Source organism: Epinephelus lanceolatus, chromosome 5 (genome assembly GCF_041903045.1).
Source record: "Epinephelus lanceolatus isolate andai-2023 chromosome 5, ASM4190304v1, whole genome shotgun sequence".
In the NCBI taxonomy this organism is placed as follows: domain Eukaryota; kingdom Metazoa; phylum Chordata; class Actinopteri; order Perciformes; family Serranidae; genus Epinephelus; species Epinephelus lanceolatus.
The window spans coordinates 32,976,845-33,004,668 of NC_135738.1; the positions used below are offsets into that span (position 1 = coordinate 32,976,845).

General features: G+C 41.8%; 1 protein-coding gene across 5 annotated transcripts in view; it reads left to right on the top strand.

Moving 5' to 3' along the window:
* The window catches only part of fgd4a (FYVE, RhoGEF and PH domain containing 4a), a 68,249-nt gene that overhangs the window by 3,111 nt on the left and 37,314 nt on the right, over nucleotides 1–27,824 (top strand). Inside the window, exon 1 of one of the 5 annotated variants that reach the window (XM_078168097.1) lies at nucleotides 4,658–5,101. The exons of 2 other annotated variants lie outside the window; for them this stretch is intronic. In XM_078168097.1, the coding sequence (XP_078024223.1) occupies nucleotides 5,047–5,101 (55 nt within the window). In that variant the 5' untranslated portion in view covers nucleotides 4,658–5,046. Of the gene's footprint in view, nucleotides 1–4,657; nucleotides 5,102–5,167; nucleotides 5,299–20,776; nucleotides 21,180–27,824 lie in introns of those variants that run through there. 2 more of the 5 variants (XM_033635257.2, XM_078168098.1) reach the window with 2 other exon arrangements.

Here is a 27,824-nt window from a genome sequence, read left to right on the forward strand (position 1 = left end):
AAATTGAACAAAATATTCCCCTCTGTGTCTGCTACATGTGACATGTGTAAATCAGGTTTGGGGCCCTTATTCACCTTTTCTGGTCTTGCCTCAAACTCAAAACAAGGAATTTGTTGGGCGGACATCTTTCTTTTTTATAGTAAGATATATAGTAGTTAGTCCTTGACTGTCTCACTGTGATACTGGGCTGTTGTAATTACTCCTTGACTCTTTCTCCTGCATCACAGCTCTTATGTTATGTATAGTCATAGCAAAAGGGGTTATTCTGCGAGAATGGAAATCAGCGCCCCCTCCTTGCTCAACAAAATGGCTAAATGACATGGTTTCTTGTCTACATCTTGAAGCAGTCCGGTACACTCTGTCTAACCTCCTTATCAAGTTTTCTAAAATCTGGGGGCCCTTTATTGAACATATCAAAAGGGTAAAGTGTCAAGCTGACTAACCACATTGGATCGCGTTTTTGCATTGGACTGTGCACAGTGCTTCGATCTGTCAGGATGCTAGGTCTCCAGGTTATTATGGTTATTGCTAGGTTATTATGACTGTCATGGAAAAATGTCAGCCAGTAACTCTAAATAGACCCCTTAATTATATGAAGAAATGATTATTTAATATTGATTAGCATCACTAATCAATACTTTTATGTTAACAACTGGGAAAAAATGATGATGTAATGTGAACAGTGTTGCTTGTTGTTGAAACCCACAGAGAATTGTCACCTGAGAGGACAGTTTACCGTCAGCTCTGGAGCTTTTTCAGTGTCCTTTAGCTCACTGGTTTTTTAAATCCCAGTGTACGCCACCTGCCCCACATTAAATGTCAGATACACAGAGTTACCTATTAGCTGGTGAACATAGTGGAACATTTAGCAGCTGAAGAGCCATATATTTCCCTCAGGTGGTGATGGAGACCAAAACAGAGCTGAAGGAAGAGTGAATATTGGACCTGCATTTGTTGGGTGACTTGAAACACGACTCCAAATAAATGCTCACATTGGTCCACATTTCACCTATAGGCTTTATAGTACACTGAAATAATTTTCTGTGTGTTTAAATACATTCGGTATTCAATTTAATATGGACAAATAGAATCATAATAAGATCTTTGAGGTTGAGTTTTCAGTCACTTTTGGTAGCTAGAAAAGCAAACAGGCTTACAGTAGTAACATATACAGTACAGGCCAAAAGTTTGGACACACCTTCTCATTCAATGCGTTTTCTTTATTTTCATGACTATTTACATTGTAGATTCTCACTAAAGGCATCAAAACTATGAATGAACACATGTGGAGTTATGTACTTAACAAAAAAAGGTGAAATAACTGAAAACATGTTTTATATTCTAGTTTCTTCAAAATAGCCACCCTTTGCTCTGATTACTGCTTTGCACACTCTTGGCATTCTCTCCATGAGCTTCAAGAGGTAGTCACCTGAAATGGTTTCCACTTCACAGGTGTGCCTTATCAGGGTTAATTAGTGGAATTTCTTGCTTTATCAATGGGGTTGGGACCATCAGTTGTGTTGTGCAGAAGTCAGGTTAATACACAGCCGACAGCCCTATTGGACAACTGTTAAAATTCATATTATGGCAAGAACCAATCAGCTAACTAAAGAAAAACCAGTGGCCATCATTACTTTAAGAAATGAAGGTCAGTCAGTCCGGAAAATTGCAAAAACTTTAAATGTGTCCCCAAGTGGAGTCGCAAAAACCATCAAGCGCTACAACGAAACTGGCACACATGAGGACCGACCCAGGAAAGGAAGACCAAGAGTCACCTCTGCTTCTGAGGATAAGTTCATCCGAGTCACCAGCCTCAGAAATCGCAAGTTAACAGCAGCTCAGATCAGAGACCAGATGAATGCCACACAGAGTTCTAGCAGCAGACCCATCTCTAGAACAACTGTTAAGAGGAGACTGCGCGAATCAGGCCTTCATGGTCAAATAGCTGCTAGGAAACCACTGCTAAGGAGAGGCAACAAGCAGAAGAGATTTGTTTGGGCCAAGAAACACAAGGAATGGACATTAGACCAGTGGAAATCTGTGCTTTGGTCTGATGAGTCCAAATTTGAGATCTTTGGTTCCAACCGCCGTGTCTTTGTGAGACGCAGAAAAGGTGAACGGATGGATTCCACATGCCTGGTTCCCACTGTGAAGCATGGAGGAGGAGGTGTGATGGTGTGGGGGTGTTTTGCTGGTGACACTGTTGGGGATTTATTCCAAATTGAAGGCACACTGAACCAGCATGGCTACCACAGCATCCTGCAGCGACATGCCATCCCATCCGGTTTGCGTTTAGTTGGACGATCATTTATTTTTCAACAGGACAATGACCCCAAACACACCTCCAGGCTGTGTAAGGGCTATTTGACCAAGAAGGAGAGTGATGGAGTGCTGCGGCAGATGACCTGGCCTCCACAGTCACCGGACCTGAACCCAATCGAGATGGTTTGGGGTGAGCTGGACCGCAGAGTGAAGGCAAAGGGGCCAACAAGTGCTAAACACCTCTGGGAACTCCTTCAAGACTGTTGGAAAACCATTTCAGGTGACTACCTCTTGAAGCTCATGGAGAGAATGCCAAGAGTGTGCAAAGCAGTAATCAGAGCAAAGGGTGGCTATTTTGAAGAAACTAGAATATAAAACATGTTTTCAGTTATTTCACCTATTTTTGTTAAGTACATAACTCTACATGTGTTCATTCATAGTTTTGATGCCTTCAGTGAGAATCTACAATGTAAATAGTCATGAAAATAAAGAAAACGCATTGAATGAGAAGGTGTGTCCAAACTTTTGGCCTGTACTGTAGAAGTGTAGTATAACATATCGTCATTGCCCATTGAGATCTTTTGAAATGCTATTGGTATTTGTGGGGGGTTTAAAGTTTAAACCCTTGGCTGTGTCTCAAACAGCGTGTTTGAAAATGCTGTCTTTGAAATTACAGTAAAAGCATTCAGTTCATTCAGGTTTATGTGATTTTATTCAGTCTTAAACTAGCCTCGGGCATTGCAATTTGTTCGCAATTTATTTTCGAAAGCTTTTCTGGTATTAATTTGTTCCCATGGATCCTGTTGTTAGTGGTGTTCTCCTATTACATATCGTAATAGGAGAATCGTATATCCTGTTCTTCTTTGCACATAAATCCAGACATATGACTGTAAGGAAGAAGGTTTGTCCTGATAGAGGCTATCAGTAGGCTTCAAGTGAAGCTATCAGCGTATCAGTCTTCATCACTTAAACTTCATGAGTTTATCAACAGTTGTGCTTTGCATTATTGTTCAAAGGTCGGATGACGTTTTGGCTGTGCACATATCCTACAGTATGTGACTGTGGTGTATATAGTGTTGTCATGTATGCTAACTGGATTACAGCAAGTTCAATAGTTTTCAAAGCATTTTGTATCTTTAGGTGCACAAAGCAAAAGGCCATGAAAAATTCAACACCTCACCTAAGCGGATATCGATCTCTCTTTATACATAACTTATTATTATATTGGAGAATGCAGGATTATTTCATTTCCTTGAAAATATTTTCCAGTGTTTACTCTGTGTCTGGCGGAGACGTCTCAGACTGGGCATGATTGTGTGCGGAGGAGTGGAGGTGGTCATAGTTTGCTCAGCTGATAATTACAGTGGGTGTGGGCTGCACTCAGCAGGAACTGGCTAATACATATGAGTGTTTGTGTAATACTCCTCAGTGGCTGCACACACACATGCTCTCACAAGTATTTAGTATGAAGCCTGAGGTACTCCAGTTTGCAAATGTTCCAGTAGGTGGAGGTAAATACTCAGAAATGTCTCTCCCATCGACCAGCAGGTGGACCTTCATGCTCAGCGTGTTAGGAGAACACATGCAGAGTTATGTACTCTTATTGCAACAAAGCAACAATCCACACATACTATAGTTTGGCACGATACTGTGCCGTTGCTCCCAAATCAATTAGAAAACAAGCAAATGTTATCAGATTTGTTAGATTGTCTCTATAAAACCAAAAGGTCCTAACATTGGAAAGCAGACTGCTGTGCTTTTGCTCCTTTGTTATTTCATTTTGACTCACTATATGTTTTAAAAAGCACTTGAAAATTACCAATACAATGCTAATATAACTGTAACAAACACTAGTCTTGTGATTCTGGGAAGACAGGCGGACATTTCTGCCGGATGCCTGCTGGAAAACAATGAGGTGGAGAGAGGAAACTAACAATGAGCTACTTTTAGACTGTTTGTATAGAAATGTGTAAAGTCTCTCCAGAAAAAAAAGGGTGGGTAAAAACAAAGTCTGTCGATGCTTCCTTTATGTGTTTGTACACATGTCTCACACCTCACCCAAGGCCAGATTATATTCCCGTGGAATCTGTAATTTACTGTATATCTATTTTTTATTTTACCTCTAAACCTTATCAACTGGGTTTGATACACTGAGTCTGGGAAAACATGGACCCCTGTCAGTGTTTAGTCTGAATTCCAATATGATAAGTCAATCAGAAGCCTAAATATCTGACGCAGTGTTTTTCCATCTATGCGCCAGCCAGTGTTTCCTGAATGCAGTGTGCGTCGTTTCCCCCTCCTGACTGGCATTGTGAGCCTGTGAGGCTCTTCCCAGAAAGCTACTGTACTCTTACCTTACAATCTGAACTCAGAAAAGGATAATTCAGATCTGCCGCTTCGGCCTGTGGGACACTGAGGGACCAAGAGAGACTTTGAGGAAGTACATTTACAGAGAGGAAGATGTGGGGCAGTTGTGTAAACCTACCTTTTTTCTTCACCTTTGCGCAATTAAGGACTTCCCATCTGCAAGAGGACAGCAAGATGTGAGGGGGTTGGTGGTCGGATGACTCGTCTTTTCTTCAGTGGTGTAGAAGGTCTCAGCATAGCATTCTGTCAGGGTATCTCCTCTGCCTCTTTGTTCCTTAGAGGAAGCAAGGGAAGAAAGTATTAAACAGAGGTGTATTTTAGGCCATTGCTTCTACATAGAATTGAAACTCTTCTCATGCACCCCACTCACTCAATCTACTGCCTCTACTGCGTTCTGTGCACGGGCTCGGACACAGCATGGACTGGCTGGTTGCCAGTTACCGGAGGTCCCGTCTCAGACGCAGTGCCTTGGGTAGGTGTGATCCTTACAGGCTGGACAACACAGTGAGGATGAACACTGTCATTGGTTGAATATATATAGGAGGAGATCTTGGGTTCGTTTTTTTTTCAAAATAAAAGACACTGGACTGAGAATGAAACGACGGCGCAAGTACTGGTTTTGGAGGCGGAAAGGTAAAAACGCAAAGATGTGTCTGCTCTGCTGTTATGGTAAGATTTGGAGACTACAGTACATATTTGGCTTCACACTGGGATGAGTTGGTGTTAAATGATGATTCTTAATAAGTGAAGAGTTTTTTTTGTGCAAATCCTTCCACATCTGTGACTCACCTCTCATTACCATTAAATATTCCCTTGACTTGTTTAATCCCCGCTGCTCTGTTATCCCTGTTTGACTGGCATTTAGCTAATCTCTGTTTCCTACCTGCGAGCCTGATCCACTTTCTAATGTTATCATCTGGCTGCTCTCCCACATAGACCATTTATTTTCCACTCTGCTGATATGTTGCTGTTCCCTCTAACGACAAGTGCTAGGGCTGCACAAAACAAGAGCAAATTATCTGAAAAGATTCCTCCCCACTGCAGTATATCTTTTTTTTGATCAGGTTCTGTTAGCAGTCAGCAGTTTGCCAACATGAGTGTTTGGTAAATGCATTTGTTCCAGTGAACATACTTGGAGTGAGCGTGTTGATTCACTGAACCGCAGCATTGGTCTCCATGCGGACCGGCCTGCCACTCTGTGAGGGAGCATTTAAATCCACAAGGCTGGGAAAAAAAGACAGTTTTGTTCTCAGAAGCCTGGGAACCGTTTCCCCCCTTTTAAGACCCTCTTCCAACCACTTTGGCCTTTTGGCAACGTCCCTGATGGCCCATTACCCAACTGAGTTTGTGTTGTGTGTGTGTGTTTATATGCAGCATATAGGGCAATGAAAGTGTGAGTGTATGTGTTGTAGATTTGCAACCCCTCAGCTGTGCACCTTTCTTAGGGTGGCGTGCATTGTTAGTGAGCTCGGGTGAGTCACCCTTACTTAATAGCAGAGGAGAGGAAACACTGTGAGGCATTCGGCTTTCATTCTCACTGGCAGGAAGGAAAAGGCTGGGAACACCAGCCGGCCTGGGTCCTTTCACCACGCTCATTGTTTCAACGTGGGAGAGGGTGTCACAAGCAACACAACTTGTCAGTATCAGCGCATATGCACTCATATGTTTGGATTAGCTTTTTGTCTGTTTTCATATGAGCATTCCAACAGCACATAATGACTGAGTTTTCAATTTGTGGTAAGCTGTTCCTTTAACGTGGATTATGGTCAGTTTTTAGGGGTTAAAGCTTCCTAGAGCTGTACTAATATTCAGTCAGTATTAGGTTTTCATGGATATATTGGCATGTCGGTGTTTAGTATATGTTGGCTGATAGATAACAAAAATTTGCAATACAGAAACGCCACAGTTGTAATTGGGTAACTAAGGTAGTGTTGAAAAAGTGTCACTGTTATATAGTTTGTCCACTAGAGAGCACCGACAGGTGTCAGCTGCAAAATGTCCTGAGATTTTGGACCATATTGACATGATAGCATCACACAGTTGCTGCAGATTTGTCGGCTGCACATCCATGATGCGAATCTCCTGTTCCACCACATCCCAAAGGTGCTCTATTGGGTTGAGATCTGGTGACTGTGGAGGCTGTTGGAGTACAGTGAACTCATTGTCATGTTCAAGAAACCAGTTTGAGATGATTTGAGCTTATGGTGCATTATCCTGCTGCAAGTAGCCATCAGAAGATGGGTACACTGTGGTCATAAAGGGATGGACACGGTCAGCAACAATACTCAGGTAGGCTGTGGTGTTTAAACCATGCTCAATTGGTACTAAGGGGCCCAAAGTGTGCCAAGAAAATATCCCCACACCATTACACCACCACCACCAGCCTGAACTGTTGATACAAGGCAGGATGGATCCATGCTTTCATGTTGTTTACACCAAACTCTGACCCTACCATCTGAATGTCGCAGCAGAAATCAAGACTCATCAGACCAGGCAACATTTTTCAATCTTTTATCTTCCAATTTTGGTGAGCCTGTGTGAATTGTAGCCTCAATTTCCTGTTCTTAGCTGACAGAGTGTGGCACCTGGTGTGGCCTTGGTTGTAACGAGTGGTCATTTGAGTTACTGTTGTCCTTTTATCATCTTGAACCAGTCTGGCCATTCTCCTCTGACCTCTGGCATCAACAAGGCATTTTTTCCCAGAGAACTGCTGCTCACTGGATATTTTCTCTTTTTCGGACCATCCTCTGTAAACCCTAGGGATGTGTGTGTGAAAACCAGAGTAGATCATCAGTTTCTGAAACACTCAGACCAGCCCGTCTGGCACCAACAACCATGCCCAGTTCAAAGTCACATAAATCACCTTTCTTCCCCATTCTGATGCTCGGTTTGAACTTCAGCAGGTCGTCTTGACCATGTCTACATGCCTAAATGGATTAAGTTACTGCCATGTGATTGGCTGATTAGCTATTTGCGTTAACAAGCAGTTGAACAGGTGTGCCTAATAAAGTGGCCGGTGAGTGTATTTGTTTTGGATATTCATGGTCCCCACAGAATGAATATGCTTTTAAAGACCCTTTGTTTTTTTCTTAAGCATGTACTGGGAGATTGTCTTTTTAAGCATAAAACACATGCATGCTCCCCAGAGGATAAACGCTTTCTGTTTTGGGCAATTTGTGAGCATTCCTCCTTCACCTTATTCAGAATATATGAACACAAATTTTGTACATAAAATATCTCAGTTTAATACACAGAAATTGTTCAGGACGTTCATGCACCTAAGAGGATCAACCCTTTTAATTTATGTTATAGGACCACTCTCAAGACGTGGCTTTCATTTTTCGTCCCATTCCTAGTAAGAGTGTACAGGTTCGTTTGGTCCACATTTTTTGAATTGTATTGTGAACACTGTGGCCTTTAGAGGTTTGACTGGTTGCTCTTAACATGGTTACTCATTAATTTCCCCTCTGACTTCCTTGTGTGCGCGCCGCAGCTCTAAAGCAGCTCACGCTTCAGATTTACAGAGCGTTGGCAGCACAGTGTGTTCCAGCTAGATAGGACCAGTGTGTGGATGCCTGAGTCTGGAGGCAAAACTAGAAAGTCAGGTAGTCAGGTGAAGTTGATGATGATGAGCTAAATTTAGTGTGCTTGTTTGTTTCCACTCGCTGAGTCCCGCTGTGTTGGTTGTCAACCTCTTCAACAGTAGGTGCCCCAAGGAGGACTGTGTTTTTCTTTCTTTCTTTCATCATCTGTTTTCCTTTGTTGTTATTTTGTCTTTTTTCTCCCTTAAGCTCATCCCTCCCTCTTTCTCTCTCTCTGCATCAATCAGCATTCCTCCCGGCGTGCCTCAGTCCTGACATAATGCTGAGATTGTTTTACTGACGGGTGACAAGAGAGGCGTGCTTGGCTCTCACACACTTACAGACACCTTGAGAAATGTCTTTGTCACTGGGCTACACTTAAGACATCTGCTCATGCATATATTTATATTCTTAAACATGTAAACAGGCAAAATGCCTCCCCTTTGTGTGTGCACTCATACACATCCAATTAAAGATTTCCAAACTCCTATTTACAGTCCAGACTAACATACAAATGAATAGTGCCTGTAGTAAAGTGCTTTAAACAATAGCAGTAAGAGAACAATTGCTTTGCATCAATATTGTGATTCTCTACAAGCAAACATGAGTCACCAGAGCTCAGTCATTTCCTACAGAGCTGAGTGATCCGATATATTTACCCAATGTGTGGACGGTCAGCAATGGATGCATTGTGAGAGCTGGACACGGTGTTCCAAGATGGTAGCCCCTACATTCCAGTGAATCATACTGAGCCAGCACATACACCAAAAACGTTTTAAATGCATCCACATTCTTCAGATCGTATTCAAATTGGATTGAATTTTGTTCCTCAGGTATTTAATTCACTGGATTAGCCAGAAACAGACATTCCTACCTTGTAATAAAATCTATTAACAATTCCAAAACAATTGAAATTAAAATTTAAGAGAATTTATCATTGGATCATTTGTAGGACACTGAATGAAAAAACAAAAGAAGTTCTCTGAGCTGAGGGCATTATGTGACCTGTAATTTCAGTTGTGGCCACCTGAGGGTTTGCAGGCTGATCAAAGGCACCCATGCGTCACCAGAGCAGAGTGCTTTCTTGTTGTTGTACCTGTCAGGAGCAAAATGAATGAGTGGCTCATCACAGCCATTGAATTTCTCAAAGTCACTGTTGAGTGGTCAGATTCGAAGTCATTCTGTATTGTCCTCTATAGAGGAAATTTACTTTCACAGTCTGTACAATCAAATGCCTAAAATATATAGCACACAGGATAGAAACAAAAAGAACATCACAACAAGACAACAGAACACGTCTATTACAGTGACTCCAGGCTACTGAAAGCAGAAATGTCTGAAAGCACAAAATTCCTCCCAAAGTGAGATTTTTGGCAGAGTGGTTAACTGTATCTGTGGCCAGAGGGAAGGAGGATGAAGCATGGGATGAGGGGATGGCAGAGGTTGTCAGTGCTCTGTGAGTGGTGGCAGGTTGAGGAGGCCTGTTATTTCAGAAGATATTTTGTTGATTTTCAGGAGCTTTTTTCTACTGGTGAGGGTGACCATGGTGAAATAGCAGGTGCCGCCGTCCAGGAGGATGGGTTCAATGATACAGACGGAGCAGGAGATGGTGGTTTGCAGATGGCATAGACTCTTTGTTGGCAGCGTTTATGGATAACTGTGGTGATGGAAGCTCAAGTCTTTGTCCAGATTGATGCCAAGGTACTTAAAGCTCTCCACCATCTCCATTGGTTGGCCATTGATGGAGGTGGATTAGTTATGGGTGATGAGTTTCACATATATTTTCAGGTGAAAAGTAAGTCTTGTGCAAATACCCACAGTAGTCTGTGCTTACCAGCTTGCTGCATTAACTCATTAGCAGTGTAAAAGCCAGTGTCAGCACAGTACATTTGTATGACTTGCTGAAATGAACTCTCCCATGTTGCCTGTCAGAACAGAACACCCGATCAGCCCAGCGTGCTGAAATGTGATTGCCCTGTTAGAGAGTTAAATGATGGAAAGGAGAACGCAGTCAATCCTGTTAGCCAGGACGAGATGTATAAATCCTGCGCAGAATATTCATTCAAGCATGCAGAGTAGACAGACGGGTACATACAGGAGGCAGCAGTTCAAGTTCACACAGTTCACTCACACAGTACCAACAATATGTTAGCAGTGCACTTTATTAACCAAGAAGGGTAAATCAGTAATGGATCATAATTGTCATAATCTACATGATTGCAACTGCACTTGACTCCATGAACTGGCCTCTCACGAGGTGAGTGAAACAGTATTAAAACAATGTACCTTTTTATCTTGTTAAAATCCTTCAAGTGAGTGTACTGTGCACTCATGCACACACACACACACACACACACACACACAAACATGCAGACTGCCACTGATGCACTCCCAGACATGAAAATAATGAATCACTCTCAGTGATTGCTCTCAACTCTTATTGTTAATTCAGGGTGGATTATCATGGGATTTATTCTGTGTGTTTACTGTGAGGAAAGATGAGAAAGATAAGGTGGATAATGAACGCAACCAAGCGTTTTCTTCTGTGCTGAGATGGTTTGAACAGTTCAATCAATTTGGTGTCTGGATATTTGGTGTCCAGCATTATTATCTGTCTTGCAGTGCCGCTCAGGATGGACTTTGCCAAGTCAACATTGATTTTGGCAGCCAGATTGACAGCAGGGATGGCATGATGTGTGTGTGCATGTTTTTGTGTGTGTGTGTGTGTGTGTGTGTGTGTCCTGCTGATTTCGGGAACCAATCCAAGGTGGGTTGTTTCTATGATGCGGGGGCAGATGCTGACCGGTTGCCTGCTCTGCCCTCATGACCGATGTGTCCTGCTGCTGTAGAGATGGAGATTCGGCCTCTGTACCTTGTTTGCTGTGTCTTTGTAGCTTTTGTTCTTGTGTGTACGTGCATCTATTGACACGTGTGCCTGCAGACAATACCCATCATTCATCACTGACCTTCATAATGTGCGTGGTGCACCAGGAGGAGGAGGAGAGTCAATGAAAACAGCAAGGGCTCAAATTTAGTGTGTGCATGCCAAATGTGTGTGTTTATGTGTGTGTGTTGGTGAACACGCACATGTGCATGCATTTTAAATGATGAAGATTTAATTAATGATGTGCATGTGTGTGCGTGGGAGGCCGTTGGTTCTATGCTTATAGAGATGTGGTGAGTAATGGCCCGGAGCCATGCTGCTCTCCTCCCCTCTCCTTTCTTCTCAGGCCAAAGAGAGAAGAAAGAGATGGATGGTGAAGGGTTAGGTGGACTAGAGTAACAGAGTGGTAGGTGGATGTGGTGAAGAGGTGGGGGAGTTTGCGAGGGGAGGGGGAAATGCCAACTGCAGTGAAAAGGAAGCAGAGAAAAGTATGAGGTGGCCAGTGTGTGTGTGTGTCTGTGACGAGTGGGAGGAAGGTAGTGAGGCATAAGGAAAGAGAGGACAGAGGAAAATATATGCACATATATTACGTTGTTTCACGCTTGAAAGTGGAGTTACAAAAAATAAAAATGAACATTTGCAATGCAGCAAGATGAGGTTTTAAAACCAACTGAATCAATCAAATTGGACTCGTTAAACTCAAAATGAACTGAATGTATTTCTTTTCATTCAAAAACTGCTGTCACAGCTTAATATATTGGAAAAGTTGAGTGGTTTTGACAGGTTGGACATGGAAAAAAGTTGATGCGCACTCTGTTCTGCAGAGCCATTCAGGAAGAAAGAGTATATCCAGGAAGAAAGTCTTGAAAATCTCACATAGACACTGAGCTGCTGCCATTTGAGAGTTTGATTTTGACTCAAAAATGAAAGTCATCCTTTGGACCAGAAGCTGCACCAATCAATATTTCAGTACAAACAATGGGTAAAAAAAATGTGTAATGTCAAAGGGGGCCACTTGTCGTGATCAACTCAGCATTTCAGCATACTCTTACCCTTACCCTTACCAGTGTCACTCCTCATGCTTAAACATAACCAATCCAACTACCTAAGGCAATAAGTACTAGCCAGTAAGAGGGAGAGAAGGGCGGACCGTACCTTCGCCTTCCTAGAAAAACACAAACTCACTACTTGCACAGCACCAGACAGCAGACAGACAAGTTAACGACTAGCTGGTGAAGCACTTAGCAGAGGTTGATAGAGAGCAAACCAGAGCTAAACGAAAAGCAAATACAGGATATATGTCCATCATGTGCCTAGATATACAACTCTGAATTCATGCTAATGTTGCTCTGTGTCTGCTGGATTTGTGAGTAGGTAATGGTTATAGACATTTTCTCCATAGCAAAATTTATGTAGTCATAATAAGGGTGGGGATATGGCCCTAAAACAATATCACGATATTTCAGGGTATTTTTGTGATAATGTTTCTCGACAACATGATAAATTAGTTTAAAAAATATATATATATTACAACAAAATAAGTGATATGGTTTTACATGTCATCCCTAACAGTTTGCCTTCAAATATTCACCAAAAAAACAAAGCAAAAATGATCTAGATTCTGTATACAATATTAATAGTTCAACAAAATAAAATCTAACACAAATTACACATTTAAACAGCTCCCAAATACAAGAACATGTACCCTGGGATCTATATATTTAAATCAATGGGTGATTTCCTTCTTTTAGCAAAATCCTGAATGACTGAGAGTTTTTTGTTCCACCTGGGCCTTTATGCTAATGCCATTTCTCCTCTATTCATCATGCTGTAACCTGTGACAGGCTGTTATGCCACTGTAACTATTGCACATTCACATATATGTAGTTCTTCTGTTGAGCCGCAAGCGTCACATAGGTTTACATTACTCAAAGGTTTATGACAAAATGACGTTACAACACTGACTCTCATGTGTGCACAGCGAGAGAGGAGAGGGAGAGAAGCTGTGCTGCTGCCTGAGGAGCTGCTGAATGAGTTCCCTCTGAGCAGTGACTTGCTAAAAGAGTCTGAGAAGTCCAGGGCTTTGGGACGCCCAGGCCTAATGATATTCATATGATATTTCATATGATATCAAAAATTATACTGGTATTATCATGAACAAGATGACATGGCACACCCCTAGGTAAGAATATGTCAGTGATGTGTTGACAGTTTGTTACACCGCCCCCAAGTGGCCAAAAAGACACAAATGGAGCTTGGTTTCACGTTTTTGATTGTTCTTTGGTACTATTGTTTTGTTCCTTTTAATACTTTTTAAAAAACTTTTTAAAAGTAATTTTGATAATTTAATTCAATTGAAATCAATTGGATTGTGGGCAAAATGTGAGATTTAATGCATAAAATCTATTTAAATAATCAGCTAACTGCAAACTCCTTAACATTAAGAAAGATAGTATCCGTGCAGAAGCCTTCAAACAGAACTGAATCAATGTTTTGACTTAGTAAGTCCATGTTAAAGTAACAGTCATTGGTAACATAGTGTTAAAACCATAGGAGCCGTCAAAAAGGAACTTGCCTAAATTATAAAACACTTAAATCAGGGAGAGAGAGGAAGAAAAGAGAACAAACGCTGAATTAAATAACTGCCATGACGTCCCTCAAGCCTGATCCAATGCACAGTGAGAGACTTAATTTATAGTATTTTATGATTTATTGGACTGTTTGTCATTTAATGTGCTTCTGCTAATTTGCTGAAGGGTGATCTGACTAAATGATTTCAGAAATTCAACAAGGATCACAGTGAAAGTAGTTTTAATCCATGTCTAGGAAACACCCGCTGCCCAGAACATTTCTAATTAAAGGAAAAAAATGTGTCTGAAGATATTAAATTTCATGCTGTTTGCCAAATCTCCTCACATCCAAAGGATATGAGATTTGTCTGAGCATCCCAACAATGAAATGATTGTGAGAGTGGATTGAATAACTGAGAGGATTGCTTCCTTCTTAAATTTTAGTTTGATTTGATAAACACAAGTTTAAATTACAGAGTTGGCGTATAAATTAAATTATACTTTCAACAACAGCTCAACAAGCCTGAGTGGGTCTATCTAAAGCACAGATGCGAGTTCAGACCACTGCTAAACAAGAAATTATATTTTCTTCTCTACTACCCAAACGTCCACACAGTCAGGTATGAGGATGTGTGCACGTCGGGGCATGTGAGAGATTCAGGGTCACCCAAGTGTGAAGAGGAGAGTTGATTCTGGGAGAAATAAGGTGCATGAGAAGTCCGACATAGTGGTCTTACATGATGTGTTTCATTACTTTTGAGTTTTTGCTGGATACCAAGAGAGGGAGTTAAAATTAGACAGAGTGTGTGTGCATGTGTGTGTGGAGAGATACAGAAGGGATTCTTTAAGCTGACGTTCACAGTGTGTGACAGCAGATAGATCTGTGGTTGCGAAGCAGTGAGGAAGGGCTTATCTACCACCATGCAGCGTGTGCATTAAGTGTTTGATTGCATTTCTCATACCAAGCGGTGTGTATGTGTGAGTTAGTGTCTGTTTCTGCATTTATTTGTCTACCTCTGTGTGTGTGTGTGTGTGTGTGTGTGCGTGTGAGTGTGCACGCTCTGCGCATAAACCTAGTGTAAATTAAATCTATGGATTTGTGGGTTGTCTTCATGTATGTGGACCTGTATATATGCCGGCGCAATCATGTCAAATTGAATATAGAGAATACTTCAAGCACGTCCATTATTCACTGTCTGAAAACCAATACTTCTGTTAAGTGTCACCATGGAAACAATAGGCCATTCCGCAGATAATAATCAATGGATGCGCTGGCACATAAGAGGTATGATTTTCTAAAAATATTCAAATGTTCACCATGCCCCACATGCCTGACATTCTTCTGAAAGCCATTTCCTGGTAAAATAATGCTCGGCTCTTTCAACTGGCAACCGCTGACGGAAAAGGCAAAAGTAATTCTGTAGTTTTATAATATATATTATTTTTGAGATAATAACAATTTTTCTCCTTGATAACGCAAATGAGGCTGGAGATTTACCCTCAGCTCCTCCTGTGCAACAGTGCCACGAATGTTAAACAAATGCTGCAAGTTTTTAACATAATTAGCACCAATTAGGCTGAAAGTTGACAGGGACAGTAAATCAGGATAAATGTAACACAGAGTTTGTTAGAGGGTTTCTTTTAATATCCTCACTTGTCACTTTTGATTAGGATAATTACTGCTGTGCTTTATTAGTTCCTGAATAACTGTGTCTGGCTCAGATACAAACAACACCGCAGTATTAGAATCATGAATTTCCGCCAGTTTTAAGTTTATGTTCACTATGAATCTCCCAATTATTCTCTTAAACTTTAATCTATAATGATAAAGTCAGCAACGTGCAGCTGTGCACAAAATTCAGTTAGGTTTATTTTGTTTTTTGTTACAGTGGAGAAAATGAAGAAGAATTACGTTCATTTATTTTAAAAAGCAGTAACACTGCATCTAGAAATCGGCAATTAATTCCTGCTTGTAACAATAAAAGTAGGCTAGTCAAACATTTGCATAGAGGAAATAGAAAAGAAAAGCAGGAACATTTTTCGGCCACATGCTCTTTGTTCTCCGTGACGAGTTTCATCACATACACACATGTTGGTTGTTTTTTCGGCCCAGTCTGAGGTCACATAAAGGACTCGCACCTCAGTGTGTTTTAGCCTGCCTCTAGTAATAGAAACACACTGATGTTAAAAATTGTTAGTGTGTGTGATGTAGATATTTCCAGAGATGTTGCATAACCCAACTTAGGTTAAAGCGTGTTGATGCACAATCTTTTTTTGATCCACCGCGCTTCATCTGAATGTTGCAACTTACTGGTATTGGAAACTAGATGATGTCAAGCGGAGCATGATATGATCTCAAACGTGGCATTGGGCTAATCTGAATGTATTTATTTGGTTTGTGGGTTTATCAAAATGAAACACATTGTGTTCCTGAACATACATCCCTCAACAGTCGGCGCTGGACAGTAACGCATTAGGCCTACATGGTACCTCATTAGTTACGTGATTACTTTGTCTGTAAAGAGTGTAAGGGATTGAAAATCAGTACTTACATTATACAGAGGGGAAATACGCAGTTACTTGGACTTTGTTTGCTTTTTTACTGGTAGCTTGTGTGCTCCAGAACAGACTGCTGCTGGACACGTTAGCTTGGCATTGGGGCTGGAGGTAAGAAGAGGTGGTTAGCCTTCACCGAGAGGAAAAATGTGCCTCCCAGTGACTAAAACTTTGTTGTAATTATGTTAAATGTTGTATCTTCTTAGCTTCAAGCTAGTCACTCTTGCTATACATTCAGTTGGTACCCTTTCACAACTTTTGAAGTTTTGCAAGCGGTCAGTTCCCAAGGCTAAGCTAACGTTAGCCATTAATAGCTGCCTGTACACTAAATCAAAATGTCTCGTATTCTAGATCCACATGTGTTAAATATGTGCACTTTTGCTGTTAAGTAATTATAAAAATAATGTCATCTTTTTTAATGAGTAATATAATTAATAATTGATAGCATTTTTCATGTATCTTGCCTAACACTTATGGAGTGTTCCAGGCAACCCGCAACTCATGTTTTTACAACCTTCTACCTGTGAAAGTGCACTGGAACGGCAGTCAAACCCGTGACTTACCACCCGTGAACTCATACCAGATCGATGTACTCCCAGTTACACTCTCTAACGTCACACAGCCTTCTAAACCAATCACCTTACTCCTCTAAACAACAATGGCAGCCCCATGGATGCGGTGTTGATGCAGGTGATACACGGCGAGAAATAGACAAAAAATAACCCTAATGGTAACTCATTATTGGCAGCCGCTCTAACAGCTAGTTTCCAGTACACACAGATAACATAAAATCAAAAGTATAATAGCATCTGTGACCTTGTGGGCGTTTCTCCTCCTCTGTTTCGCTCAAATGAGGAAGGAACCGGCACCTTTGGCGATAGAAATGATCATAAACAAACATAAACCCTGCACAGTCCACCATGTTGCATTAATTCTAGTGCTGCACGATATGCAAAGAACTTCCTGTTTATTCCGATTATTCTTTGAGATATTGCGATGGTGATATGTCATGATTTTAGTGAGAATGCTAATTTTTGCATTACATTTTCACTGAAAAAAATTTAAATGATGACGATGTCATTTTTGCTGGTCTTTTACATCTGAAATATGATTTGTGGGCTGGGGCATCACTGTAGCACCACAATGCTTAATGGTGTGTTGTGTCACTTTTTACCTTCATCAAAAAGTTGCAGCTCTACATTACACCCTGCATTAAAACACAACAGAAGTGCTGCATGTCACAGCTGTGCTTACCATGGAATCAAACTGTCTTCTAGTATTGACACACCATGTGTTTTTGTGCCTGGCTGCAGCTTGTCTGACCTTAGAGCAGCAGCACTGACCTGTGTGTGGGCTCTGCAGTAAATGGCCAGACAGAAACTGAGCATAATTATTTCTGTAGCACCCTGATTTCCTGCATGTGGCTTACACACACTTATAGTCTGAAGAGACATGCAAGCAGCACGCATACCGCTGCTGGTGACGTCTGGATGTAGTTATTGACTGTCTCGGCCTTTCCGGTCACTAATTACTGTGTTGTGTAATGAGGCCTATGCAGGCTCACAGTGTGTATCAAAGCGTGTGTGACACTAGAGAGTGTATGTGTGCCGACTGTGAGCAGGTCGTTTCATGTAACTGCTGAAAGGTTTTCATTTTAATGGGCATCCGTGTCTGGCTATGGTTACAAAGGGTTAACGATAAAGGATGTGTTGGATCATTAAACAGAGAATCAGCAGCCCCATGCTGGATTTCCAGCTGTGGTAAATGGGAAGCGAGATGAAAAAGTAGATCAGAGGAGAGGAGATCGGTGAGGAAGAGTCGGAGGATTAAGGTTAATAGGAGAGAAAGGCGTGAAAAGATGCACAGACAGCAAGAAGAATAGAAAGGCGGTCAGGACTGTGATGGCTGCCAGTCTGAATTAGAAAATAAATGGATAAAGTGAAGCTCCTTGACATAAAGAATTTTTCACGCAAGCACTTAGGTGTGACTGTGTGTGCATTTGTGTGTGCATCAGATTCAACCAAAAAAATGTTTCTTCACAGAACTTGTGAAAGCAGCACTTCTCTCTGTGCCACTGTAACACTTATCGGGGCCTGCAGGTCATTTTCACAGACAGGTTTGACAATATGAGAACAACTGAGCGCTCTTTCTCACCATGTCAACACTTCAGCCACTCCACCCAACCACAACAGAGATCTCTCTGCTCTGCAGTCTGCTGTATTCTGCTGATGAGCACAGTTATAACTGAGAATGGAGGAAGGAAACGCAAATAACTATACATCTACTGCATCTATTTATGAAAAGACTCCTGCTGTCCCAAAAATAATTTTACATGAAATTAATTTTTCATATTTTCTTAATCCTGCTACTCAGCTGGAGACTTGAGTGGTTCTCTACGGGTTGTCTGACTAGCAGGGATTATGAAATCAGGTCAAAACCCAAAATATGAAGAAGAAAAAACATGCAGCGTCATCAGGCTACAAAAACTTCTTAGTTCCTGAAATGGGGACATTTTAGAGGCTTTCACAAGAGCTGTAAACGTGAAACTTGACTCACACCCAAGTCTTGACATTTGAACTGGACTAGACTGCTGTGAGACTAGACATACTGTAGACCTGACTTGAGACTTGAAGCTAAAACATTCATGACCAAGAGTCTATGCTATGCTGAGGGCTCTTTGAGACTGCATTCAGACGCAGCAGTGCTTTGAGCTGAATGCTAACCATGGCAACATGCTCACTTACTGCCAATGCTTTGACAGTGATCTTTAGCAGGAATGTTAACATGTTCAGAATCTTAGTTAAGGATGTTAACATGCCAACATTTGCTAATTCGCAATAAGTGGTAACCTCTGGGGCTGGAAAATGAAGCCAATGCACAAGTGCCAAAAATTGCAGTTCCTGGAGTGGCCACTTGAGGTTGGCTGCAAAAGTGAGTCAATCCCAATAGACACTCATGTTAAAATGCGCAACTTTACAGCAGAAATAAACATGTTTACAGCCTGGTACAAAAAACTATTTTGGCTAATTTCCTCATTCATGATAACTGAATCAGGGGTGAATATTAATAGAACTCTCCTGTCTACATTTTATTAAGGCTTAAAGTCACACATAATTCAGGGTGTAACCTCTTTGATTGACAGGCTGCCTACAAGGTCCCACCACAGTCTGTAGATCCACCCTTCTTATCCACAGCTCCACCCTCTCGTCCAAATATGGTCACTTCTGGCCATTAAAAACCAAGATAGTGATGGCCAAAATTAAAACTCAAGGCTTCCTAATGGTGGTCCACAAACAAGTGGATGACATCACAGTAGCTATGTCTGTTATTTTTATACAGTCTGTAACTAAAACCAAAGTACATTGTTATTTGTTCAGGTATTTGGTAGTTAAAGTTTAAATTTTGACCTGATGATGTTGCTCTAAGAAAAGTGAAGGGATCACCAAAGTTACTGCAGTTCATCTGGAGGGGAACATGTACCTGCTTCAAATTTAATGGCAATTCATTTGACAGTTTGAAAGACATTTTACTTAAAATCAAAAATGTCAATCATAAGGAAGAGTTAGGGGATCACCAGACTCAGTAGGGTTCACTCTTTGGGAACCAGGAATGTTTGCAAAATTTTGTAGATATTTTAGTCTGCACCAAAGTGGTGGACGGACTGACACTGCTGCCAAGAAAAAATTAGCTGCGGTCAGGCTAGACTTGCATAGCCACATGTCTTAAATAATTTAGTATTTTAAGGACTGAATATAATAGTTTGAGCTTTGTATTAATACACTTACTGACACAGTTTTGAAAGCAAAGTGTTCATTTTAATGGTCAGTTCTCACAGACTAGCAGTTGGCCTATCAAGACTTTTAACTTGGACTTGCACTAAAAGACTTGGGACTTGACTTGAGTCTTGCTTTGATAAGACATGTCAATGGAACTTATCTTAAATTGAATTGGACTGGCCCCAAAAGACGTCTATAGACAGCTCTGGCTTCCACAGTGGATCCGTATTGAAATCATGTCGTCATACTTAGTTCTTTCTGCAAATGTTTCTCTTTGTGACTCCTCTACCGAGTGTGTAACCACTGATTTGGTTGTCATGGGAAAGGAGTGGGTGGACTTTATGTCTACATCTCCCACTACCTCCAGCCTACACTGTAGTACTCAGTGTGAACCCTGGAAGAAAGAAGTTCAAAGCACATCACAGAGGCCACTGAGCGGTATGATGACAAATTATTACTCAGATTCTGTAATCCTTTACTTCAGGTTTCTACTTTGTAACACACACACACACACACATAATTTTTCATCATCTCTCTCTCAAGATGCCTTTCTTGTGTCACCTCCTCGCCTCTCTTCCCGGGGGGGGTTATTTTGTGTCATGCTCAGCACCTATATCTGCTATAGCCACCAGCAGCAGCAGCAGCAGCAGCAGCAGGGACAGCATATGAGTACGGCCATTGGCTTCTTCCCCCTCTCTCTGGCCCTCCCCTCACCCAACACAATGGGACTGATTGTCCATGCGACACACACTCACACACAGAGGGGGCTTTACTCTGGGGCTGAGTGTCGCTCCCCCGCCATATGCCCCATCTCCGCTGGAATGTGATTATCTTCACTCGCCACAGAGAGGAATGAGGAAAGGGTAAAAGAAGAAGGAAAGCATCTGAGGAGGCAAGACAGGAGGTTGAGTGAAAGGGCGAGTCAGTCTGTCACTGACTGTGCAAGTGTGTGTGTGTGTGTGTGTGTGAGAGAGAGAGAGCGAGCGAGAGACCGAGAGAGGGAAGGAAGGGAGGATGCAACCAATGCAGCGAGGCAGCAGTTTAACACTAGCCTGAACCTGCCAGCGCGAGCGACAGAGCACAGAGAGATAGAGGAGGGAGACGTCTTTTCACTTCAGTCTAGCAGTGGATTTTAATTCCTTCACTGGACTCGCTGATCTCACAGGACACAACCTCCACTAAGGTTAGTGCCTCTCTCTTTTTAGACCGGTTTACCAGTCAGCACTGGAGAACCGCATCCATCGAGTGCACAATACAGCCATGGGGCGTTGGGTTAACAGAGCCGAGAGACAAAATGTGGGTGGTTTATGACCACAGAGACACTAAAACAAGGGGTTTCTATTCTGCACACACACACACACACACACACAGATGTCGCCTGCTGAGGCTGATGGTTAACAAAGAGGGGAGGACATATCACAAAAGATAAACCCTGGATCTCACCACAGGATGTTCCTCTGGCGGCTGCTATACCTAAGTGTGGCAGTGGTGGCTGTGTGTGTGTGTGTGTGTGTGTGTGTGTGTGTGTGTGTGTAGGAGAGAGCTGTGGGTACTCTAAGCAGTCTGTGGGAGCTGTATTTGCTGGAGGGGACTATTAATTTTCTTTAAGGCGTTGTTTACTGAGCCTCTCAGCTGCAGGCTGTCTCAAGACATGCACTACACACACAAGCACACACACAGCCTACTGCTGCTTATTTCAGTTAACTCTGTTTGCCATGATTGGCGTAATCGGCCTCAGCTGTCCACAGCGAGCTGTGGGGAAATATGCAAGAGTGTGTGCGTATGTGTGTGTGTGTGTGTGCGTGTGTGTGTGTGTGCATGTGTGTGTACATTGTGGCTTGCTGCTCCTGAACAGTCTGCAAACAAAACTATGATTTAAAGTCACCTTGTCATTACAGCTGTAATACAATCTCTTGATGACAGATGTAATCCTAACCTCTGCTAGTTGCTGCACTCTATCCTCTACACCAACAGAGGAAAATGTCTTTGTAAATAGTATTTATTAAAAAAAACAACAATAAATTGTTTCAATAATGACTTTTTTATTACTAGTCAAATAAAGGCGGAAATATGCCTCATGCCTTTTTTTTTCTCTTCATGCTCAATCTCCCCACTCCATCTCCCCGCTGCGTGCACTCGCAGGAACTCATTTGGCTAGCTATCTCTGCAGTTGAAACCATTAACTTTATCTGCAGCAATATATTTTCTGTAGTGCTTCCTCCTCTCTCTAAGCTTTGCTCCCCACACAGGCAGGCAGTAGCAGGGGTGTTACCAGACCCTGCTGTTTGTGCTTTGATGGAGGTAACCAGTCAGGGGTCTCATACTAACAAGGCTTCTTGCTGGATCTGTGTAGGAGCCCACTGAAGGGGGTTCCTCCAGGATTAAGAAAGTTAAAAATGGAGATGGTTCTGTGGCTCAGATATAAATCAGTGAGGGGGATTTAAAGGGAAGACTTGCTGTTGTCAGTGTAAAAGCTGTCATGGAGGGCTGGGGGTTGGTGTTGTCAAGATTGAAGGATATGATTGGTTGGGCAGGGTATCAGTACTTGATAACTTTTAGGTATTGACAAAAATAACCTAGCACCAAGTGGTATCAAACTTATTGTTCAATACGTCTGGTGTCCAGATGTAGCAAAAAAAAAAAAAGACTTTGTTTAGTTTTGCTTGCAGCCAATCACGGCAAGCGTTCTTCAATTTAATGCGGCATGTAATTGGCCCGCCACTGCAACTACGACCCATACATTCTGTGATGTGGTGAAGTCGAGCCCGATGTATTTGACGGAGTTAGCAGTTCAGCGTGCCGAGATGCCACCAAACAGTTTTAAAGTACAGTGGTATTTTATGCAACTGAATGCCTCGATGGGTATTGAGTGAAGTTGAAAAAAAGGATCACAACTTTAAGGGTACTGGTATTGTAATTTTTTAAACATTACCAGCCCTACCGGTTGCTCACTAGACTTACCTATCCGACATATTCATAGTTTTCATCAGAGAAAATGAATCACGTGCCAGTACATGAGCCAGTGATCCTGGATTGCAATTCTGCTCTAAGATGTTGAATTAACAGATTCCGGTGGGCGTTCTGGTGGATTAGTGGGCAAATGCATGTGCAGATTTGTAGGTCTCATGACTCACAACATGTCCTCTTCATCACCTTTCTCTTCAGTCCCTTTTGTTATCGAATGGTGGAAATGCGATTTATAACTGAGGAACAGAGGTTACGTCTAAGCTCGCTGTATCGCTGCTCAGGGGGAAGGGAACCTATCATAAAGGCAGCAGGGGCCAGGTACGTGATGTGAGAGCATGTTGTTTCTAAAGAGAAGCTAAAAGGAGGAAGGAGTGCTAAGAGCCTCATCACAATGAATACTAATGTACACGCAAGGACATAGTGTAAACACTACAATCCAAGGGCCCTTACTTCCTCACACATTTTGGCTTGTCCTTGCATTTTATAGTGGATACTTGTGTGTATGTGTGTGTGTCTGACGTGTAGATAGAAGTCAACCCCTGCCCGGTTTCTGTCTGTGCAATGCTCTGTCAGCAACTGCAGCTTCGTTCTCCTCACCTTTCCTGCTTCCTTTCTCTTCGCTTCACCTTTTGGATTAATCTGTTTATTCCTTTCCTTTCTTTCTAAAGGGAAAATGCTGTGTCATTCCCTCACACAGGCCTCACTAGGTTGGTTTGTGGCAGCCGATTATCTTGTCAGTTTGTCCAGTGGTTTGTCTTTCTGCTGAGCCTCCTATGACACACACCAGAAATGCTGATACTGTTTGACTCTTAATTCCTCCAGGACGTGTCAGATTAAGTGCTGCGTGTGTGCGTGTGTGAGCGTGTGTGCGTGTGTGTATACAGTGAAGCAGGTGACTCAGTTATGTGCATTGTTGGTTTAAATGTACAGAGTGCAGATCTTGGCTTAAGAGAATATTTTTGACATGCATGGTGACAGAAATGAGGAAGAGGGAATTTAATTTTGGTTCAAGCATTAACAGTCAAAGAGGAAGTTCGTGTCATTTTAAATGTTAAGTTAGTTTCTCTCTTTCCCTCTGCCTCATTAGTGCCCCAAACTTGGCTAGAGGCTCGCCCGCAGGCTTGCTTTCAGCATTGCAGGGTTTTTCTGTGCATTCCAGCTCTGCGCTGAGAATATGGGCTCCAGTGCCTCCAGTCAGAGGGGCTCATTCATACAGAGTACAATGATCCTGTTTGAGCCACAAGTTTTTACCCACGCTGTTTGATTGGCATTATATTCAGCATCTATTTACTTCATCCATAATGCATTGAGCCAAATCTGTTTAGCATTAATGAATCTCTGTTGCTTAGTGTTTCCTCAGTGCGCTGGAATCAATAGACTGAGATAAACAAAGAGACATAGACAGATCAAAATGAAGAATTCATCAGGAGTGTTTTCATTTGAATTATGATGTGCTGAATTAATTGACGGTTCACTAAGCACCGACCCCCTTTGTTACTGTTGCTATGCCCGTCAAGCTTCCCATTCTCTGCAGATTTACCAATCAAAATGAAATAATCTTTTTTTTTTTTTTTTTTAACAATGGGTCCTTGATTTCAGACGAAGGTAGACTAAAGCAAGCTTCTCATTTGTAGCCGGCAACCTTGTCCTGAGCAGTTGTAACTAGCTAATTAAGCTAAGAGCAGCTCTGTGAGTTGGTTTAAAAAGTTCTCTCCAGATGACTTTTTAATGTTTCAAGCTCGTTTTAAAAAAAGAAATCTGAAAAAAGGGTCTCAAATCTGATGGCTACAAACACCATATTGTGCTTAAAGATTGATGTTAAAGCTGCATGTCCCAGAGAAATAATCCATGTAGAATCACAGAGATAAAGAAACAGCTTTGTTTTGCACTGCAGAGCCAGTTAGTCTGAGTAATACCACGGGAATTACCAAGTTTCAATGACACTTGAAAATCTAAGACTCTCTTTTCATTCTGTTCTGTTCGAATGCTTAGCATACTGTGACAAGCAGCAAAGAGATTAGATGTATTCTTTACTGTATTTTTGAACAGTATGTTTAAATTTTAATGTTACAAAAGGCTTTTAGGATGAGGACTATAACCAGTGTGCATGGCAAACTTAATATGATCTTGGATAACAAGTTTTGCTGAAGTTGCTGAATCATGACGGAGTTTCTAATGCTACGGTACATGCTAATGTGTGACAATAATACTGTACAGTGGATGTGCTTTCATGAACTGAGCTTCTTCTTCTTCTTCTTCTTCTTCTTCCTTTTTTTTTTTTTTTTTTAAACACATAACTTCTAACCATGGCTGTATTAAGGACACAGTATTGGAGGCAGGACTCTGTTCATTCCTATGAAAGTTGCTCAGTGGTACATGAAACCGAAAATGCTCGATTTCCACAGTATGAAAGTACCTAGATCATATGCATTGTGGGGCCCATAGAGCAAGCACTGTAGAAACTTACAGCCACCGAGCATGGTCAAGCACAGTTCATCGACCAACTTCCACAGGCTGAGTGGCTGACTTTCGGTTTAACCCTCTGTTAACTTGAACACCAATTCACCTGGTTTACAAATGTCTCTTCCAAATCTAAGTCTATGAGAAAAAGTCTTTTGGACCAAATGGCTTCACGTGACAAACACCGAAAATTGCAGTACCACTGTTTTAGCCACCACGAAAATTGGCTTCAGAAGCTATCGCACTTCCTGGGGGTTTGCTTCTAGCCCCACAAAGTTGTTGGTGGTAAGCTAGTAGCTCATCATGCTAAAGTTACATTACACAATACATTGTTTTTTATTGTCATCACGATGACGAGTATCAGTAGAAGATTGCACTTTAAAATGTACCTATCAATTGGTAAATAAAAGAATTTTGGAAATGTTGCTGAGTTAGGTCTGCTGTTGTTGGCAGTTAGCTAGTTAGCAGGACATGCTAAGGTTTGCAGCATATGTTAGAGTTATGTTTTGTTTTTGTTTTTTTTAATCGACATCATGATGTCATCTTGTACGATAAACACATTGTGAAGACTACGGGATATTTTCAGTCAAAGAGTAGGCCTTTTCGTAACTCACTGTATTTATCTTTTTTATTGGTGCCTTTTGTGTTCAGTTCATTTTTCCATTTAGTCAATATAAGAATGTTGGAAATAATTTCCTTTCTTTTTTTTAATTCAATAAGAAATTTGTTGTATTTTAGCAGTAGCACCAGAAAGGCAGACCTGAGTAACATCTTATTCTCAATCACAAATAATATCATTATTGCAATATTCATGTTATCGCATATTGCACGGTTACCATATTCAGAGTATTGTTGTGACCACAGCCCCATGTACACCATGTCAACATGTGTAGAAAGTGAAAGCTTGACCACGCCTAATTACCGTTGCTAGGCTATATTTGGACAGTCGCTGGGTTTAGCAAAAGGTCAGTGAGGCTAAAGTTCAGTAACATTACAGTTTCGTTTTTAACTGTATTTTCAGGACAAACAAATACTCTTGTCATGATCATTCCTGGAAATGATTCAGAGCCACTGCATGAGAGACATAAGCTTCTGAAATGTTGTTGACAAAATATCCATCCACCACGGCCTTTCATAAATGCTTTGTGCTGTCAGTCCTCCTGTGCACAAGGCCCCAGCTGTGTGCTCTGTGCCTCTTACCCAAAGCATTGCAATATTAGCGAGTGCATTTCTTTGTTGTCATCGTCAGACAAGGCGAATCGTAGCCAGCATCAGATGAGTAACAACAGCTTACTCATCAGCATCAGATTGTGAGACTTTCTCATGGGGTTATTTTTGGAGAGAGAGCTATATCTGATGTTCAGGAAGTCATTCACTTTTGCTGAACTGATGGAAAGTGGAATGGTTATTTCTGTAAACATTTTGCTTAAAAATGGGTTGCATTGAATGGAAACTCGATTATAGCAAGACATACCCTTGGGGCGTAACTTAACTTAATGAATACAAATATGAGTGCAGCTGGGGTGCTGGAGTTTACTGTAGTTTATTGCTTTAAAATCTTACATATTAACAGATTAGTGGTCTTTTATGCTTCATATACGTCACTTTTTACATATCTGTGCTGGATCTGGGAGCCCTTTCATATCCATTCGGTTCAGTCTTATCATGAAAGAGCATGCTGTGAATAACCGCTGTTGTTCATTTATGAACAGACTGGCCTACTGGGGCCCAGTCAGACGTGGTGATTGGGTGGACAGGCTATTGATTGACACATTTGGAAGCTCCTGCCCAGCAGCTGTGATCTGTTTTCCAAGGTAGGCAGGCAGGTCACAGGGGGAGCAGGAGGAGGACGTGGAGGGGGTAGAGGGAGAAGAGATGTGTGGTGAAAGGGAAGGAGGTAAGAGAGATAGATGAGGAGAGAATGACTGCTGCCTGTCGATGTTATCGCATACTCTAATTCAAACAATCGATCCCTTTCTCAGTGCCCAGTGACCAGAGTCCACTACCTCTCCTCTCCTCATCTCTGTTACTTACTCTGTTTTTGTACAAATTCACTTAAGCTTGGGACTCAACGTTTTTGCCATCTGATATCCAAACCACGTTTAAATCTCACTTTTTCTTAATGTGTTCCCTGAAGTACTGACAGGAAGTGTTTAATGGGGGGGGGGGGGGGTTGCGATGTAGTTCAGGATCACAGCACACCCAGTGACTGACTCACTTGGCCTGCCCTCATTAGACATGGGCCAGAGAGCATGTTCAGATCATGCTTAAAAGCTGATCTTCACATGCTGGGGCCATGTAGGCAGCATGCTGGGAATCAGAAAGTAGATGGACAGCGTCTGCACATGATGTACGATTTTTACGAGGCACATGTTTAAGTTAGTGGAATGTGAGGCAGGCT